General features: G+C 39.8%; 1 protein-coding gene across 2 annotated transcripts in view; it reads right to left on the reverse strand.

Moving 5' to 3' along the window:
- LOC140480465 (aryl hydrocarbon receptor-like) overlaps positions 1-18,521 on the reverse strand; it is a 195,421-nt gene that overhangs the window by 39,516 nt on the left and 137,384 nt on the right. For both annotated transcript variants that reach the window (XM_072575366.1, XM_072575365.1), the window contains exon 5: positions 5,825-5,948. In XM_072575366.1, coding sequence (XP_072431467.1) covers positions 5,825-5,948 — 124 coding nt within the window. The remainder of the gene's footprint in view (positions 1-5,824; positions 5,949-18,521) is intronic.

Below are 18,521 nucleotides of genomic sequence, written 5' to 3' on the forward strand. Positions count from 1 at the left end.
AAATCAAATCCAGCATGGAAGAGAGATTGAGCCATCATAGGGAAGGCCAGTGTGGAGTGACTGCAGGCCCATGGCTAAAGAAACACTGTCAGTACTACTTTATACTGATAAGAACTGTGGTGTTGAATGTTAACTTATTTCTTTATTTTCCAACTCTTTACCTAAGATTTTGTACCTAGGTACCATGTACCTAAAATAGTGCCATGAATAGTGACATTGTAAACTTTTCACTGTACTCCAGTATCCCTGTACTTGATTGCATGTGACAATAAAACGCAATTCTAATTTTAGTGCAGCTGTGACATTTTCCTTAATCAGTAATGCAACTCCTCCACCCCATTTACATCCATTTCTATCATGCCTTAAACATGTAACCCTGGAACATTGTGCTGTCAGTCCTGCTCTTCTCTCAGCTAAGTTTCTGTAATGGCTACATCGCAGTACTAATCCAGGCTCGAAGCTCATTTGCCTTACCTGTTAACTCCTTGCATTAAAATAAATACACTTCAGATGGCCAGTCCCATCATGTTCATTAACCTAGTTCTGTCTGCTCTTCTTATTAGACTTTCCAAGTATTAAGCTTTTAAAAAATTCACATGTAGGTATGGTAAGTATGTAGCAGTTGCATTTTGAGATTCAGATGATGGCAAAAATCATAGTCTATTCCCAACATGATCACCCCAAGTATCTGTAAATCTGCTATCTTTATTTAATCCTTCAGAGTAACTAATGGTTTGATTGCAGATTATGGACATTGCTTTCAAGAAAACAGATTAACAGCTAAAAATAGAGGTGCTCTGCAAACAAGTTATAGCATGGAAGAGAATTAATGCCAGATGTTGAGCAGAAAGCTGAATAGCAACAGAATAAAAATGCATCACTTTGATGAAGCATAAAGGTACTGCACACAAAATTTTCTGAAAACCGGAATTTAAATTGATAACTGGCCAATGTTTAATGTAAACTAATGCAAAATATAGTACAGTTCAAGGTTTAGAGGAGGCTAACATATTTTTAAAAATCAGACAATTAACTTAATAGAGAGAGGAAACTTTAATTTATTGGCCTAATGAATACCCTGGTAATCAGGACATCCTTGGTAAACATTCTCTGATTGACCGGAGTACTTAATTCAAATGAGAACTGCATAGAGGACAATACAAAACTGTTGTTGGATAGTTCATGATCACCTTCCTTCCCATCCAATTATACAAGAATTAAAGATGCATTCAGTGACTCAAAGAATATTGTTGAGGTCAACTGTGTTTATCAAAAGGAGGTACAAGCGAAAGTTAAAATCTTGATGATACTGGAAACCAAACAAAAAAAAATCATAAGTGAATCGGCTTTTGTTGGAGAGAACAGGCAAAACAGTTTGAAAAGAGATGATAGAATGTACAATGTTAAAATAAAGAAATTACAAGTAGAATGATGCAACAAGTTCGGCTGTATTTATCTGTGGTTTATAAGCATACATCATGCACTATTAATATTACCTCACCTCCTTGGATTGCACCAATCTGAGTCAACCTTTCATTTTTCATACTTCCAGATCTTCTAAATGTTTTTCTTGCTGATCCAAAAGTGCTGCACTGAGTACATATCTGGCTGACACTAGTATTTCTGTTGCTCATATCGCATGTATAGCTATATTGTGCGTGCACTTTATTCCATGTGGTAAATTGGTCTACTTTTAAGTATATTACATTAATTTTCTTTAATGTTTGAATTTGCATCCTCAGCATACATAAGCATTAATACTAAAGGCTCAAGGCCAAGGATGAGGAGATGAGTACTTAAGGTCAGCACTCTACACTGAAATAGTCTATTTTTGTAAAAATTAGGCATATCATTACACCACTAACATCTGAATCTTATTTGTGACAACACTCATAACTGGCTGCATTTAGTGCACTGTGAAGTGGTTGTACGCAAGTAATCTACTTGGCTCAACTAACAGATCAGCTTACAGTTCCTAAAGTGGTGGTGCATGATTTGAAGCTTACGATTTGTGCTTAACTTAGCCAGCAGCTGTTATGAAAAGGCATACTTATACAAGCAAGTTTACTCTGGGAGGTTGGACAAGATTCCAAGGTATTCCAAAATAAAAGTCTGCCAACATCAGTCCAAAATAATTTTAAATTGTCTCACGAAAATAAATCAAACTATTACTGATTATATCAATAACCATTTTTGAAGCTGCTAGTTCAGTGCTTCTGTTTACCTGGAAACTTTAAACCATGTGAACCTTCTACCCTTGTGTAGGTACTGAACACCAGGCATTACAGCAATTTATCACAATTACTTTTAAGACAGCTGACTACTTCGATGTGGTAACTATTCACATTGTCCTTTCTGCAATCCTTGCTGATTGCTAATTACAGAGAGCTATAATGATTGGGTGTGAATACTAACTTTGGCAGATTGAATACAAAGGAAACTCAATTATTTAAATGAGATGGGCGGGCACTACTTTGTTTGGAATAATCGATCATTCGGTTAATCGATTAAATGCCTTTGCTGTGGGGCTCGGAGTTTAAGACTGCTCCCTGTTCAGGGAACAAGGCAGCAATGCATAGTATGCGAGCACCCATCCCCTCGGTCAAACACCGCCCCCCCACCCCAGTCCAACACTACCCCATGCGCGCTCCCCAATCCTGTCCAACACCCAACCCCATCCAACATCACCCCATACCCGCCTCAATCCCGTCCAACACCGCCCCCTGACCCCAACTCCATCCAACAACGCCCTACCCACCACCCCCTGGCAGCCATACTGGACAGCGACTGCCACCACCTTTGTGGGACAAGTCTCCAAATAACACACACACACACACCCACATCATTTTATTGCAGTGTTTTGACAGGCTCCACCTTTACCCTGTACAGGACAATGTTGGAGAGATTATCTGGGGAAGGGTGGATTTAGGGTACACCCCACTGTAGAACTCCAGGGAAAGTGTGGGGAGACAGAGAGGGTGGGAGGTCAGTCATTTGGAGAAGGTGCCTGTTTAATCACTATAAACAAAAGACGTGATCGGTGTTGGAAACATGTCTTTGATGTAATGCTTCTATTGGGACCTCGAGAACTCCATCAGATAATTCAATTTTCGATTAGTTGGTATTCGGATAATTGAGATTCCTCTGTAATGGTCAAAGCAACTTGGATGTAGTGTATTAGTAGCAACCAATTTAATATCACCCATACATGCTCTTAAAAAGAAACTACGGTCTAGATACTCCAATGGCCAGACAGACGTTGGAGCAGTGCAAACTGGAGCAACACGTCAGAACGCCGTGGAATTCTGGATGCAGCAGACTCTGTGGAAAATACCTAGGAATTTGAAAATTCTGATGAGCAAGTCTGAGAAACTCCCTTCCATTTGCCCCATAGTTCCTGTATTGATTCTTCAAATGAGCATTGTTGCCTCGTGTCAATTTACTGCCTTATCCCCATAACCTCATACACTATTCCCATCCAAATTATCATGCCATGCCCTCGAGTGCCTCACTCAAAACTGCCACCACCATACTTCCAGCCTAACTAGTTGCTGTTCGAAAAAGATTTTTCTTACGTCAACTTCTTTTGCACCTCACTTAAAAACTGTTGTCTTGTTCTTTTTGCTTTTATGAACAGGAACAACTACTCCCTATCTTCTCTACCCAGCTCACACACGATTTTGAAAGCTTCTAATAAAATCTCCTCTCAAGCTTCTTCTCTCCAAGAAGAACAATCCCAACTTCTTCAGTCAAACTTTTAACTGAGGTTTCTCATTCTTGGAACAATTCTCATAAATTGCTTCTGCACCTTCTCCAATGCTTTCACATGCTTTCTATAGTGATGTGCCCACAACTGAACACAATGTCCCAGCAGAGGTCCAACAAGTGTCTTGTACAAGTTAAGCATCATCTCCTTGCACTTGTACTCTGTGCCTTTATTAATAAAAATGAGAACACTGTACGCTTTATCCTAGATTGAAATTCCTGGTTAGAAAAGTGGAACTGAGCCCTAGACAGAAAAACAGATTGGAATGGTAATGGGAAGACTGCTATCACTCCTTGGAATATCCAGGTCAATGTATAGCAAAAGAGTAAACAAAAACAAAGAACTGCAGAATGCTGGAAATCTAAAACTGAAGAAACTCAGCAGGTCTGGCGACATCTGTAGAGAGAAAGCAAAGTTCACATTTTGGGTCCAGTGGCTCCTCTTCAGAACCAGGGTTATATCAAAAGAGTTCCTCTTTCCAACAACACTTATATCTGTTCAGGTTTAAAATTTCAGCTGTACCAACAGGTTGAAAAATGAATTGCAAAACATATTTACTGTTTCCTAGAAAAAAAGTAATACTTTTATAACTTAAGAAGCACAGCCTTTCAAAATTAAGACAAGCTTAACTTGTTCGTGTAGCCAACATGGTCACGATGAACAATAATTCTGAAGCAATGACAATCCAGTCCTTATACAAAACTACTGCCAAGATTGGAGTACGTTATTTTTTTTAGTGCTGTAGGGTGGGGCAATGCAGGATTATAACTCTTTAAAATCATTAATAGCTAAAGCATTTCAAACAGTGCAGAGTCACTGACTTGCATCTTTGTAAACAAAGAGTACAGCACTGACATGGGAGATTTTTCCACTCTGAACTGGATCAATGTTTATCTCCAGGAATCTACTTTGGTGAATTTTACCATTCTCCTCGTTCCCCTTGTACTTTGAAATTCCTCTCTTATTTTCAAGAAACAATTTTTTTCCTCATAAAATCATAGATGGATAGAAATTGTACTCTAATAATTTGTTGTGATGTCAAGCAAACACTTAAAGGAGCAATGATAGACTTTACATTTATTTTGAGACAGCATCCTGATTGTTATTTTATTCCTTCAAAACACCCTTGAAATTTCTTCCAATATGTCTTTTTTCCAGATTCTGATCATCATTCTTGCATTTGTTTTACACTCAAGTGTGCCTGCTGACAATACTTATGAGGCTGATCAGAAATGCAGTCAGCAAGTGAACCTACAATCTCTTGACAAAGAACATGGATAAAACTCCTGAAGTTAGCTTTGAAGTAGCACCCCATTAAGGGCCATGATAATAGAATACACATAGAAGTGCGAGCATCAATAATTGCAAGGAAGACTGGATGTAAAATTAAATCTGCAATACAAAATATTTAAATGGAAATCTAAGTAAATTATTTGCAACAGTTTTAACTGGGAATGTGTTGGCACTTTAGAAGCCAAAACAATTGCTTAATAATGAAGGATTAACAATATAAATGTAAGCAATAAATAACAGTACAGATTATTGATTGATGAACACAACAGGTACGGCAAAAAAAAGAAACTGATAAAGTAACTTAAGTGTTAATCATTAAAGAATAATCTTAAAAAGTAGTTACCTTTATTATGTAGGCAAAAGTTGCAGCGAGGATAAGAAAGAGTAATGGTTTTATTGGGGGTGTAGAGCATTAAAAGTATAAGTGAGCTCCCAGTGAAATAAAATTATATGTAGCTGTACCAATTCAAGCTTTAGCTCTGCAGAACAAAAGGAACAAGTGGAACCGTCTATTGAGGAGATCTTAGAATTAATAATAAGCGGTTAATGTGGGAGGTAGTTTGGAATGTGTGAACAGATTAAAAAAAGCCATGCTCATTTCACATTTTCCATCATATTATTATCGAATACTTACATTATTTTTATGTAGTTGCTTGGTTAAAGTGCAAACAAGTGAGATTAGTTTTCTCCTTAGGACCTCCACAGGACAGAATAGGGTCTTAAAATTGCAGCTAATGGAATGACCATATGAATCTGCACTATTACCTGGAATTAGCTGTCCTGAGTCTGGAGTTGATGTTGGATTTAGAGCCCAATGAAGTTGTCGACGAAACTCAGCTCTGTCTTCCGTATGGATCAGTTCAAAAACACTTTGATGGATGATATCAGACTGTGAACAGAAAACAAACAGATTTTATTCAATCTTAAGTTCACCTTTATGTTGTGCGCCAAGTATATTAAATTAAACTATTCTGCTTAGACTCTACATTATTTTCTTGGTTAAACTCCTTTCAAGCTGAACATGAGCATTCAGTTGAGTAAATCAAAAGCTACAAGGGTCATCCAGGTTTATAATGGTTGCAAAATAATGCTCATCATTCAGGGGAAAAAAACAACATTCTGGTTTCACACTTTCATAATGTCCAATTCCCTCGATAAACTCATTGTTTTATGTCACACATGGACAAAGTATAAGTTTAGTGATTGATAAATTACTTCTGAAAACTAACACATTGATTTCCAAGATACCAGAACACAGTATGTACATAGGGCAAGAACACTTTTAAATATCTTCCATGATACCATCTATCAGTTACTAAACCTTTCATTTGTTGCCTATGGTTATTGGGAAAGGAGAACTGTTATCAGTTTTGATGTTTCCATGAAGTGCACAGTAGTAAACCTATCTGCATATTGAGTTGACTAACTGTTATGTGACTGTACGACCGTATCATTGTGCATTAAGAAATAATAAGCTATCATCAACTATGGCAATCTCCTAACATTAAAACTTTGTGATATCTCAATGTTTAAAAAAAAAGATTTCAACTCATAGCTAGCAAGCATCAGGAATAACTAACGCAAATAATATGACTCAATTTTGAAAAAAATAAAACAATTACAAAGCTGTCACTCAGTGGTTTTATTTGGTAAACCACGGAGTCTCATTGTATATCCGGTTTACCAACCGATTCAACCAGAATTAGTTATAATCTATAAACCATTAACCAGTTTTGCAACTACAAATTACCTGAAGTTTGGATCAAGTCCACTCATGCTTCAATTATAGTAAACACTCTCAGATTTCCTTTGCTACAGCTCATGCAGGCTCTAAGAATATGCTATTTTATATGGCAGAGTCTTGAACAACACAAAATCTCGAAAAAGGAATGAAACCAAGTGGACAAACATGGAGAAAAGAGCTGAATTTCAGATGTGAGGTAAGTGACTGCCCTTAACATTAAAGCTGCACTTCATAAAGTGAGTTTAGGGAGACCTAGCACAACAGGAGTCAACAGGAATTAGGGGGAAAACTCTCTGCTGGTTGGAGTTGTACCTGGCACATAGGAAGATAGTTGCAGTTGTTTGCAGTCAGTCATCTCAACTCCAGGACATCACTGGAGAAGTTCATTAGGGCAGTGTCCTCGGTCCAACCAACTTCTTCTGCTTCATCAATGATCTTCCCTCTTTTGTAAAGGTCAGAAGTCAGGATGTTTGAGATGATTGAACAAATACTGAATAAATACTGAAGAAGCCCATGTCCAAGTGCAGTAGACCTACATGATATCCTGGCTTGACAAGTGACAAATATCATTCATGCTAGACAAGTGCCAGGAAATGCCCATCTCCAACGAGAGAATCTAACCAACTCTCCTTGGCATTCAACAACATTGATGTCAATTAATTCCCCACTATTAACATTATGGTGTTGGTGGGGTTTATCATTGACTTACCATTGACCAGAAACTGAATAGGACTTGTGAGATAACTACTGCATCTACATGCATAGGTCAGAGGCTAGGAATCCTATAATGATACCTCCAGACTCCTAAAAGACTGTTAACCATCTATAAAGCATAATTCAGCAATGTGATCGGAAAACTCCCCACTGCATTGACAATCTAAGGGCCTCAACTGGCATGAAGTCAAGCCACCTGCTCCGGGTCTCTCTGCCACCATGTTAAGGGCAGTCAGGAAGCCAGTGGGAAGGGCACCCACGGCATTCTCTGGACCCAGATGTAGGGTATCTACTGTAATGTTCTGCCTTATGTTTCTCAACCTGATGGTCATACTTGTCTACATACCTCTATTATTCTATTTCTTTTCTGAAAGCCAGGATTTTTATTAAACAGCATGCCATTCCTGACAATGTAACTATAACAGTACACTCTCTCTTTTTGGTATTTCTCACATAATAAAAAACCTAGGTGCCAGTAATGTGCACATACACATGAATGATAACACGGCAGAAGTATTGCATTCTTGAAACCCGCCATCTGTTAATAAAACAGAAAGGAAAAATGGGCTGTAAAAGAGCAACTCTGACACACAGAGAATCTCTTCATCATGGCTACGACTTCCTTACCTAGCTCTGTTGTTATTAACAAAATACTTGAGAGTCCAAAGGCATGGATGTTTTTCAAAACGAAATTTCAATTGTAAGTATTAACAATATATTGGTTTCATTGTATTCATGTATGCATCATTATTATTTGTAGAGATCAGCTTGTTTAGAGACCTAAATGCTTTGGTATGCCTCACAACTAGTGCACATTAACGATTACAAGGGAGTTCGAGATATTTCTTTCATTGTGGAAGAAACCGTTCTGTGATATTTATCACTCTTTATTGACTGTTCATGTCACTGTGGTCATCACTCTGTGGATGTAGCTGAATGTGAAGGTTTAGCTGGCCCTCCCTTACATGCTCCAAGTAGGAAGTTAAGCAAAGAATAATGTTGTTGGTGAACTCAAAGGACTCTACCAACCAACACATGGAGATGCACACACATTTCGATAGTACTATAATATCCTCTTTTTTTTTGACTGGATTGACTACCCCCGCCACACCCTCGTCACATACAGAACGCTAAACCTTTTCCATTCCCCCAAATTAATTTCTCAATGCCCTGCCATTCCCTCTAAATCATCAACTCACCCTTGCTAGTCCTGAGCCTTCAAATAAAAGTTTATTTTCCTGTTCTCCTCCCTTGTGGCATACAGTAAAGCCCAGAAAAATCACAGGCATTACACACTACCTGAATAAGGCCAAATGGTGCAAGCCACCTTTAAATGATCACAAACTGATTCTTGTGTGCAGCTTGAGTCATAGTGAAATGAAGACTTTATTGCAGATTGTATTATGCCACAGGCTGGTTTGACATGCTGTTGACTTTATCATTGCAGCACAAACCAAGATGGCAGAAACAGCAGGCTATTGTGCGTTCGGGCTATTGTACCCGGATGCTGTTGAACACCGAGCCAGTCAAATCCAACTTTCTCTCTACTTTGTTTTCTCTCTCCTTTTCGTCGTCTTAGCGTTGGCGAAGAAGGCAGCATGTGTGGTCAAGCATTGGAATTGGAGATGTTGGGATTCAGCTGCGGTGATGAAGTAGGCTCGAATGAGTCCAGCTGGCGTCAACAAAAGTGGCAGTTCCATCGGCAATGGTATGGTAGCCCGGAGGTGGAGGCCCAGAGCAGCACTTCGGGCAGCGGTGATGCAGTGGTTGCAGCAGTGATAGTGGCCAAAATGGAGCCTGTTATAGAAACACTGAAACCTGCTGCGGGGACAAAACACCAACTACCCCCAACTCCCCACCTCCAACCCCCTACCACCCAATGTTGAGCACAGTACAAGCAGGGAGGAAGATTAACTTAATTTCTTCTGTAATTCAAATAGCGCAGGAGTGTGGTGACATAATACACTTTTCACCATATTTACTTGTAAATCATTAATTTCCATTCAGTCGACTTTCTTGGGCTTCATAAAATTCCCTCCATCACCAATAATTCTGAATGTGGAACACTGATCAAGCTACAACCAGTTTTGTAAAAATTAAATATAAAGCTTAATAACTTCTGTAGAATGAAGATTTTCATTGCTGGAAGCTGGAACTATGGCGAATTAAGAAAAAGCAAAATTGTACTGAATGGTTTATAGAATAAGTTCATTTTTATAAAATGCCAAAGTGGGCAACATCAGAAACAGAAAACTGCATATGTAAACTGAAAGACAACATGGAAACTAAGACAACAAGGTTGACATGGATTGAAGCAGAAGCTCTGGAGCAAGCTGGAGTCGAACGGAAAAATTGGGAAGTCCTGAAGTCCTGACTCATTTTCCTCTTATAAGCATAAATAATCTTAATTCCATGCTTATCCTATAAATGTGATTCATCGTGCCAAACAATTTTAACTCATGAGAATGCAACCATTTCTTTCATAAAATCATTATTATTTGAGGAATAACCTTTTTGAGATGGTAAAACATTAAATGGTGGCAGTGAACAATGCTTCAGGGCAAAATCAAATCACATGTAATCTGGTTAATATAAATGTAAGCTACTGGCAATGGGAACATTTAATCAAGTCCCATTTATTTTCTTGAAAGAAGCTTTCTAATTAAATAAATTAATCTTATTCTGATGGAAAATGTGTTGGTACCTTCTAAATTATACCTAAGTTCGTGATTCAGAAAAAGATTTAAAATATTAGCTTACTGACCAAATTAATACAAACAGAAACTACATGATTAGTATAGATTACATGCCTCATTAGATTTTCTAATACAAGGCTGAGGTAGTTTACTTAATCCTTTTTCTAAACTTTTGGTGGGTAGAATTACATGTTCAATTATGAATGGCCAATCAGCAAAGATATTTGCCTGTGGCATACAAAATTATTTCACGACCAAATTAGTTCCACTCCTGCAAGTTAGTTACATTTGATTTGCATTTTGAAATATTATTCTTTGATTTGTCTAGAAGATGCAAAATGAAGTCCTTGAAATCCTAAATTTATTCTGGAACAGGTGAATGATTTGTAAATTAATAAGGTTACAACTTTCAAGCAGCTGTCTCCACTCCCCTACAGCAGCAATAGTGAATATATTGGTTATCTCAGCTATATTAAAACAGCATTTTTAGCAAGGCACTTCATAAAAGAATAATCAGCTCAAGACTTTTACATATATTGAATAACTTTTTCTTTCTAAAGAACCATATATACTAAGATACCCCTCATTTTGACAAGGTTCATGTAAAAATGTGCCTGACTTTCCACTTCATCAGAACAGTTGTAAACTATACCTCATCCCCCTTGTTTTGATTGGACAACAAGTAGAAGCAATTTTTTTATTACTTGGCCTGGAATCCCTTCATAATATCAAAACTCTCGGTTCGTCACAGCATGTGGGCATTGCGCCAAGGTCAATATTTGTTTTGACCTTGAACTGAGTTATTGCTAGGCCATTTTAGAGGATAGTTACAAATCAATCAATCACAATCACATCATTGCCAGTCTAAAGACATGACGACCAGCCTGGCTAAGGATTGCAGATTTCCTTCTCTGAAAGATATTAGTGAATTTAATTTTCTTATAACAACCAATAGTTTCATAAGTACCATTGCTATGAATAACTTTCTGTCAATTGCCACAATGTATGAACTTAAAATTCCATTTAACTTTCTAACTATTCTACTCTACTCAAATGCTGAACGTTAAGACCTGAATGTCTAAAATATTTTGTGCTTAAGAATCTCACCATATAGGTTGTACATTCATTCAGTTCTCTGCCTAGAGGTGAGATTCGGTTTAAAACTACAAGTAAAAACTTTCATAAATGCAAGGAAATATGAACATTAGCACAATAGTAGAAATGTAAAAAGAGCTAAGAAGGACGGCAGCAATAATAGGTGCAAAAGTAAACATGAAAAGTCAAGCAAAGCGAATTTAATGTTTTCCTATTCATTCTGCAATATAATACGGGGCGGCCAAATTTTCCGATATTAAATTGTTTAAATGAAGGAATGGCAAGCTGCATATCTAAGCCTTCAGGGGGTATTATCTCGTACATATAATACGTTTTGTTTGTAAAAGTAAGCTTTATAAATGGTTTGAGACAGACGAAAACTATCGGACATGGTGAGCAGAAAAACTATGGTATATGGAGTTCAATGTGAAGAAATGTAAAATCATTTATTCTGTCTAAGAAAGACAAAGCAATTTGATTTAAACAAGCTTAGAGATTAGGAGCCGTGGACCAGTAGGAATTTAGATAGCCACATGGTTATATTTCACTGGGTTAGCACATTGGAAAACAAGCCCTGCTATTCCTTGAATTGCTACAAAAGTTAAACTTTTGACAGATTGACTGAAAACAGGTTTCTGTACCTCTTAAGAGTTACTATTTATTATAAATACATAATTATTTACCTGTAATTTAAAAACTATCAACAGGCAACGTATCACACACACACACAGTTGCTTTCTCAATCTTTGTTCTCCAGATACTTTAATTTATTTGCTAGAGGCAGAGTGTGAAAATCAGGGCTCATGCCCGAAACGTCGATTCTCCTTGGATGCTGCCTGACCTGCTGCGCTTTTCCAGCAACACATTTTCAGCTCTGATCTCCAGTATCTGCAGTCCTCACTTTCTCCTAGAGGCAGAGCGTAACTTGTTCCCAGTTGTAAAAATCTTTGACTCATCAAAGAAAGTCACAGCTTACAGCAACTAGAAAGGGAACCTAACTCGCTAGTTTTGAAGCTTCAGATGCTTTTACTGAGAAAATAGACAGTCTTGACCTTGTGAAGGTCTGATGGCTTCTCCTCTAACATTTACACTCTCAGCTACCTGAGAAACAATCACATAGTTAATGGGAGACAGATAACTTCTATTATTGATAACTGGTCACAAGTCTCCAGACCAATCAGCTACTTGTTGCCAGCCAAAGCTCCATTTGCCACACCCCTGGGCTCGAGCTCATCTGTAACAAGGCTTGCACTGTTGCTTGAAAAAGCAGCTGAGTAAACAGCATAAGTGAGTATCAAATTACCTACTTTTACAAAGCACAGCAATCCTTCCACAATCTTTGGTTCTAAAAAATGTCAATGTGACATTTTATAAATTTGTACTTTGGAAATAGAGCCAGTCTGACATAAGATTAGAATACACAGAGTCTACTTCACACCTTTAATGCATTGTCTGAGTTGAGATGTCACCTTTTTATTCATAAAAACTTAAGTTATCTTGGGAATGTGACTTGAAAGAAGTTCTGGGACTTACATATTAATGGATCAAAACCTGCAACCATTCTAAAAGATGAATGATTTGACAGCAATCTAGGTTTGTTCAATATATTGCATCAGTTGTATGACAATATGATCCGTGTTATACACTGTGTCCTATGATCCTTCTCCACCGGACGAACGAGCAGCGCTCTGAAATCATGTACTTCCAAATAAACCTGTTGGACTATAATCTGATGATGTGTGATTTTAAACTTTGTCCAACGCCAGCACCTCCACATCCTAGCTCATCACGGTCCTGTTGCAATTTTTGATAACCTTCCTCATTGTCCACTCTACCTCCTATTTTAGTGTCTTTAGTAAACTTACTAATCATGCTGTATACATTCTCATCCAAATCATTGATATGGATAACAAACAGTAATGGGTCTCGCATTGTTTTGGGCACTGAACCTCTGGAAGAACATGCTGAAGAAGTAATATATATGTGGATTGACCATACAGTCAGTATCATACAGCACAGAAACAGACGCTTTGGTCCAACTCGTTCCTGCTGACCATTTTCCCAAACTAAACTAGAGTAACTTGTCTGCATTTGGCCCATATCCCTCTAAATCTTTCCTATTCATGTATCCATCCAAATGTTTTTTAAATGATGTAACTGTACCTACATCCGCCACTTCCTCTGGCAATTCATTCCACACACAAACAAATCTGCGTTTAAAAAGTTGTCCCTCATGTCCTTTTTAAAACTTTATCCTCTCACCTTAAAAATATGCCCCCTTTTTTGAACTCCCCCACCCTAGGAATAAGCACCTTGCTATTCACCTTAGCTATGTCCCTCATCATTTTATAAACCTCTGTAAGGTTATCCCTCACCGTCTTACACAACCATGAAAACAGTCCCATCCTATCCAGCCTATTTTTATGACTGAAACGTCCATTCCTGGCAGCATCATGATAAATCATTTCTGAACCCTCTTGAATTTAACAATATCTTTCCTGTAACAGGACAGCCAGAATCATACTAGAGTTTACAGGAGTAAATTTAAGGACATTTTGCCTAAATCTGGCCAACCTTTCATTGCATTCTGAAGACCAAGGTGTGATCTAACAGAGTTAAAAAAAAAATCACAATAGTCCAACAGGTTTATTTGGAAGCACTAGCTTTCAGAGTGCGGTTCCTTCATCAGTTGGCTGTGGAGCAGGACCCATAAGACACAGAATCTATAGCAAAAGATTATAAATTATGGATAACAAACAGTAATGGGCCTCACATTGTTTTGGGCACTGAACCTCAAACTGTTGTGGGGAAAATCACCAGTCTCAGAGTCAGAATCAGGATTCAGCTACAGAGTTCATTGTACAAAGAAACCGGAGCTCTAGGGAGAGAGAGCTGTCTGCCAGGATGGCTGTCAGCTGCAAGCCTCCTCGCTCTCGGAGCACGTGTCATGATATCTTATACATTTTGCGGTACAATTGTTCAAGTAAACTACAGAAAACATTACAAAATCATTGTCAGTTTAAGTGGTCGTGACCGTTCTTCCTGAGAAGGAAGATAGTTTTCTATTGCTGCAGATCTGAAGTATTAACACTTGTATTCAAGCAGTCTCAGGTAGTTAATATTTCTGTTGAAGGTGGTGGGTGGACTCAGACACTTCGGCGGGCAGTAGATGTTACTGATGTGTATTCTCTCCCCCATCCGCCTTAAACTAATCATCCATGTTCTGTGTCTGTTGTGCTGGTATCCTGTTAGCCTAAAGCAGTACATGTGTATGCTTTGCTGTATTTTTCCATGTAATGGCTCAGCAGCCATCTTGTGTGCTAAGTGACCAATTTATGTCTTAGCGGCCATCTTGTTTCTGAGTGCCCTGTGTCAACTCCCAGTTCACTCCCAGCTTTGTGGTCAAGGAGGCGACTTCTGAGATCTCCTGCAGACCACCCAATTCACCTTTTCTAAGGTCTTCCCATCCGGAGGGTTGTCAAGGAGTGCAAGTTTAATTGGTGTCTCTTCTGTGGTGACACTCGCTCTTAGCGTGGCCTGCATGAGTAGCACCTGACAGCAAAGCTTTAAACACCCGAGGCCCAGGCAGAATACCAGTATGAGTGAAATAAGGAGAACAATCCAGTGTGCCAAATAGGGTCCCCAGGATTTGCCTATCAGCCATTCTAGTCAGCTATCTCCTCCGATGGCTCCTTGTCTGAAGTCACCTAGCTGGTCCTGAATGTTTTTTGATCACATGTATAATATTGTAAGAATCATCAATAACATGGGTTTTACACTTGTCACCAATGATTGTCCATACTCCCCCTTGCTAGACTAACTGATAATGCACCGTGTAACATGTCTACTGTGCATAAAGTCTGAGTTCAGCCAATTCACCATTGATTGCCTGTACAGCCTTTTTTGTATTGCTCCCTCAGATCGTCATTTCACACACAATGTAGTTTTGGATTTTAGTGCTAAGGATCCCTGCTGCCCCTCCCCTAAACACAGAGATCCCCAAATCCCTTACCCCAATGATGATCCAAGTGTGGTGGGGATCTGCCAATCAGTGTAGTGTTCCCAGCTGATGGAGCCGGTCACTATCCTTGTCCGAACATGTCTCCCTCTGGGGCATGGTACAGTGAGGGGTCCTATCGTTCCTACTGCAAAAAGGTTTGGGAGGTTTGGTTTGTCAGTAGTATAAATCCCTTCGCTGCCCGATAGCATAAGTGTCTTGTTCGTGGGCCTGTGTGCCTACCCATCTCACCTCTGACTCCCCATTTGCTCCCACCAGCTGGTAGATATCAAACAAGCATGTCCATGTGGCAGAGCTGACATGAGTGTCATTGCACTGTCCGCATACAAACTGTCCTCCAGCGGTCACATTCAAACATGCCTGCTCACTGCAGGTGCAGGTAAGTTGTCCCTCGGTGATTGTACAGTGCTGTTGAGTTAATTGTATCTGCATGCATGATCTGTTTCAAGGTACCAGGGCATAAACACATCCCCATCCCTGCTCCATGAAACAGAGTGGGTAATCAGAGATGCTTAAATAGATCCTTCCCTCCCCCTATTGGTGCACGTGGCCCCATGGGCCAGTGGGCTTGACCAATTCCACACATGTACCCTGGAGTCCCTTTTGTATTTTCCTAGCTGTCCTTTATATGGTGTGCCCGAGGTATCTACTGTGTATAAATCGCGAGGGGTCCACACAGGGGTGGCCACAAATAAGGATTCGGCCAACTGGGCCAGTGGGTATCAGACCGTTCGGTTCCCATGTAGACTTACGTGGGTCTTGTAAAAAAGGTTATCCTCAAATCCTGACAGGCTTCCTGCTATCACAACATTTAGAAACAGTAATATATACTCAAGTATGTACTGTAAATAATTAAAGTTAAATGAGGTTAATAGCTAGCGTCCCTTTTTTTTAAACAATGGTAACTGGGGGTCAGCAACAGTAGGTGTTTCATGTGTCTTGTTAGCAGTTTTATCTGTGCCTCTGGGTAGTTTGCTTGCTTGTGGTCTTGGTGCTCTTCCCTTGGTCACTGTCTTGCTCGCAGTTCCTGTCTGTGCCTGGGGGATGGTCAAGCTCATTAGTTCATTTATAGGAGTCCTTATACGGTTTGAGTTGGGTCCAGTGTTTCAACGTGCTTTTTCCCCTTATGTCTCCAGGCACAGGTGTCACCACTGATTATAACTTTGTATGGCCCATTCCATTTTGCGGCAAAGCCTGGTTTGTCAGACAGGGTTCGTACGAGGATGCGGCTCCCAGCTACTATGACCTCACGGAAGGTTTTGTGTTCACCTGCTTTGTCCTTTTGCTCTTGTCTCTCAGTTACGTATCCCTTTTAGTTGGCTGGTTCATTCCAGTACATATCTCCGGATTTTGTCTTTTAGCAGACCTACATCAGTCCCACCCATTATAACGGTCTCTAGAAATTGCATTGCTCGCCAGTCATTAATTCGCCGGTGTTAGTCCGGTTTGCCTGATTCGTGGTGGCTCTTAATTTCATGAGTGTGGCTAGCGGCACTTGGTCTGTATGTCTGTTTGGCTTGAGCTAAAGCATTTTTAAGGGTTCTGTTCATTTTCTCCACCACCCCTGAGCTCTGGGGTTGATAGAGGATATGAAATTATTGCTGTATCCCTAGTAGCTGGCACACTGTTTGCAGATGACACAAAGGTTGGAGGTACTGGTGATAGTATAGAAGGCTATTGCAGGCTGCAGCACAACATAGACAAGATGCAGAGCTGGGCTGAGAAATGGCAAATGGAGTTAAACCTGGATAAATGTAAAGTGATGCATTTTGGAAGGGCGAACGCGAATGCTGAATATAGGGTTAAAGACAGGATGCTTGGCAATATGGAGGAACAGAGGGACCTTGATGTGCAAGTACATAGATCTCTCAAAGTTTTTATTCAGGTGTATAGGTTAAGAAAGTATATGGAGTTTTGGCTTTCATTAACAGGGGGATCGAGTTTAAGAGCTGCGAGGTTTTGCCACAGCCTTACAAGAACCTGGTGCGGCCACACTTGGAACAATGGGTCCAGTTCTGGTCACCCTACTATAGCAAAGATACAGAGGCTTTGGAGAGGGTGCAAAGAAGGTTTACCAGGATCCTGCCTGGACTGGACAGGTTGCCTTATGAAGAGCGTTGACTAAGCTTGGACTTTTCTCTCTGGAGAGGAGGAGGAAGAGAGGTGACCTGATCAAGGTATACAAGTTAATGAGAGGAATAGATTGAGTCAATAGCCAGAGACTTTCCCCAGGGCAGGATTGACTGGCACGAGGGATCATAGTTTTAAGATATTAGGAGAAAGGTATAGAGGGGACGTCAGAGGAAGGTCTTTACGCAGAGAGTTGTGAATGCATGGAATACATTGCCAGCGGTGGTGGTGGTGGAAGCAGAGTCATTAGGGACATTTAAGCAACTGCTGGACATGCATGTGGACAGCAGTGAATTGAGGAGTGTGTAGGTTAAGTTATTATATCTTACATTAGGATTAATGCTCAGCACAACACTGTGGGCCAAAGGGCCTGTTCTGTGTTGTACTTTTCTATGGTCTGTGTTCTATAACTTTGCCTGTAAAGTGATTGTGGAGTCAATCAAGGGGTGTATGTGTGTGTGTGTGTGTGTGTGTGTGAGGCAGGGGAAGGTAGATGTGTGTGTGTGTTGGTGTGGGGAGGTGTGCTTGGGGGAGGTGGTGTGTGTATGTAGATGTGGGAGGAGTTGTCTGTGTGCGTGGGGAGAGGTAGGTGTGTGTGAGGTGTCTGTGCATGGGTGGAAGGTCTAGAGCATTGGGCGGTGTAGGATAGGAGAGAGGTCAGTGGATGATGAAATGGATGGGGAGATCTCAGATTTGTAGAGCACATTAGGATACTTAAGTTTCTTAGATTCAAGGAGCACCTGGATTTGGGTGTCAAGGAATGATCGGGATCTGAGCAAAGATTCATGGGTTTGGGACCACTGCGAGCGTATGTCTGGGTGCACATTTTGTGATGCATCAACACAATAATGAGAAAGTTTCACCTGGTGTTATGAAAGGACAAGTTGGGTGGGGGAAGCCTAGTTGAAAATGGTTCAGGAAATTTGAAAGCTGTCAAAAGAGCTTTAAAAAGCTTCATCTAGAACAGTCAGTCTGGTCAGTGAGATCTGCTGACAAACGGAGCAAGAACATGAGATTGATGCTTTCAGAGAGAGTGCAAAGGAAGGTTGAAATGAAATAAGTTTT

The sequence above is a fragment of the Chiloscyllium punctatum genome, chromosome 8 (genome assembly GCF_047496795.1).
Source record: "Chiloscyllium punctatum isolate Juve2018m chromosome 8, sChiPun1.3, whole genome shotgun sequence".
NCBI classification, from domain to species: domain Eukaryota; kingdom Metazoa; phylum Chordata; class Chondrichthyes; order Orectolobiformes; family Hemiscylliidae; genus Chiloscyllium; species Chiloscyllium punctatum.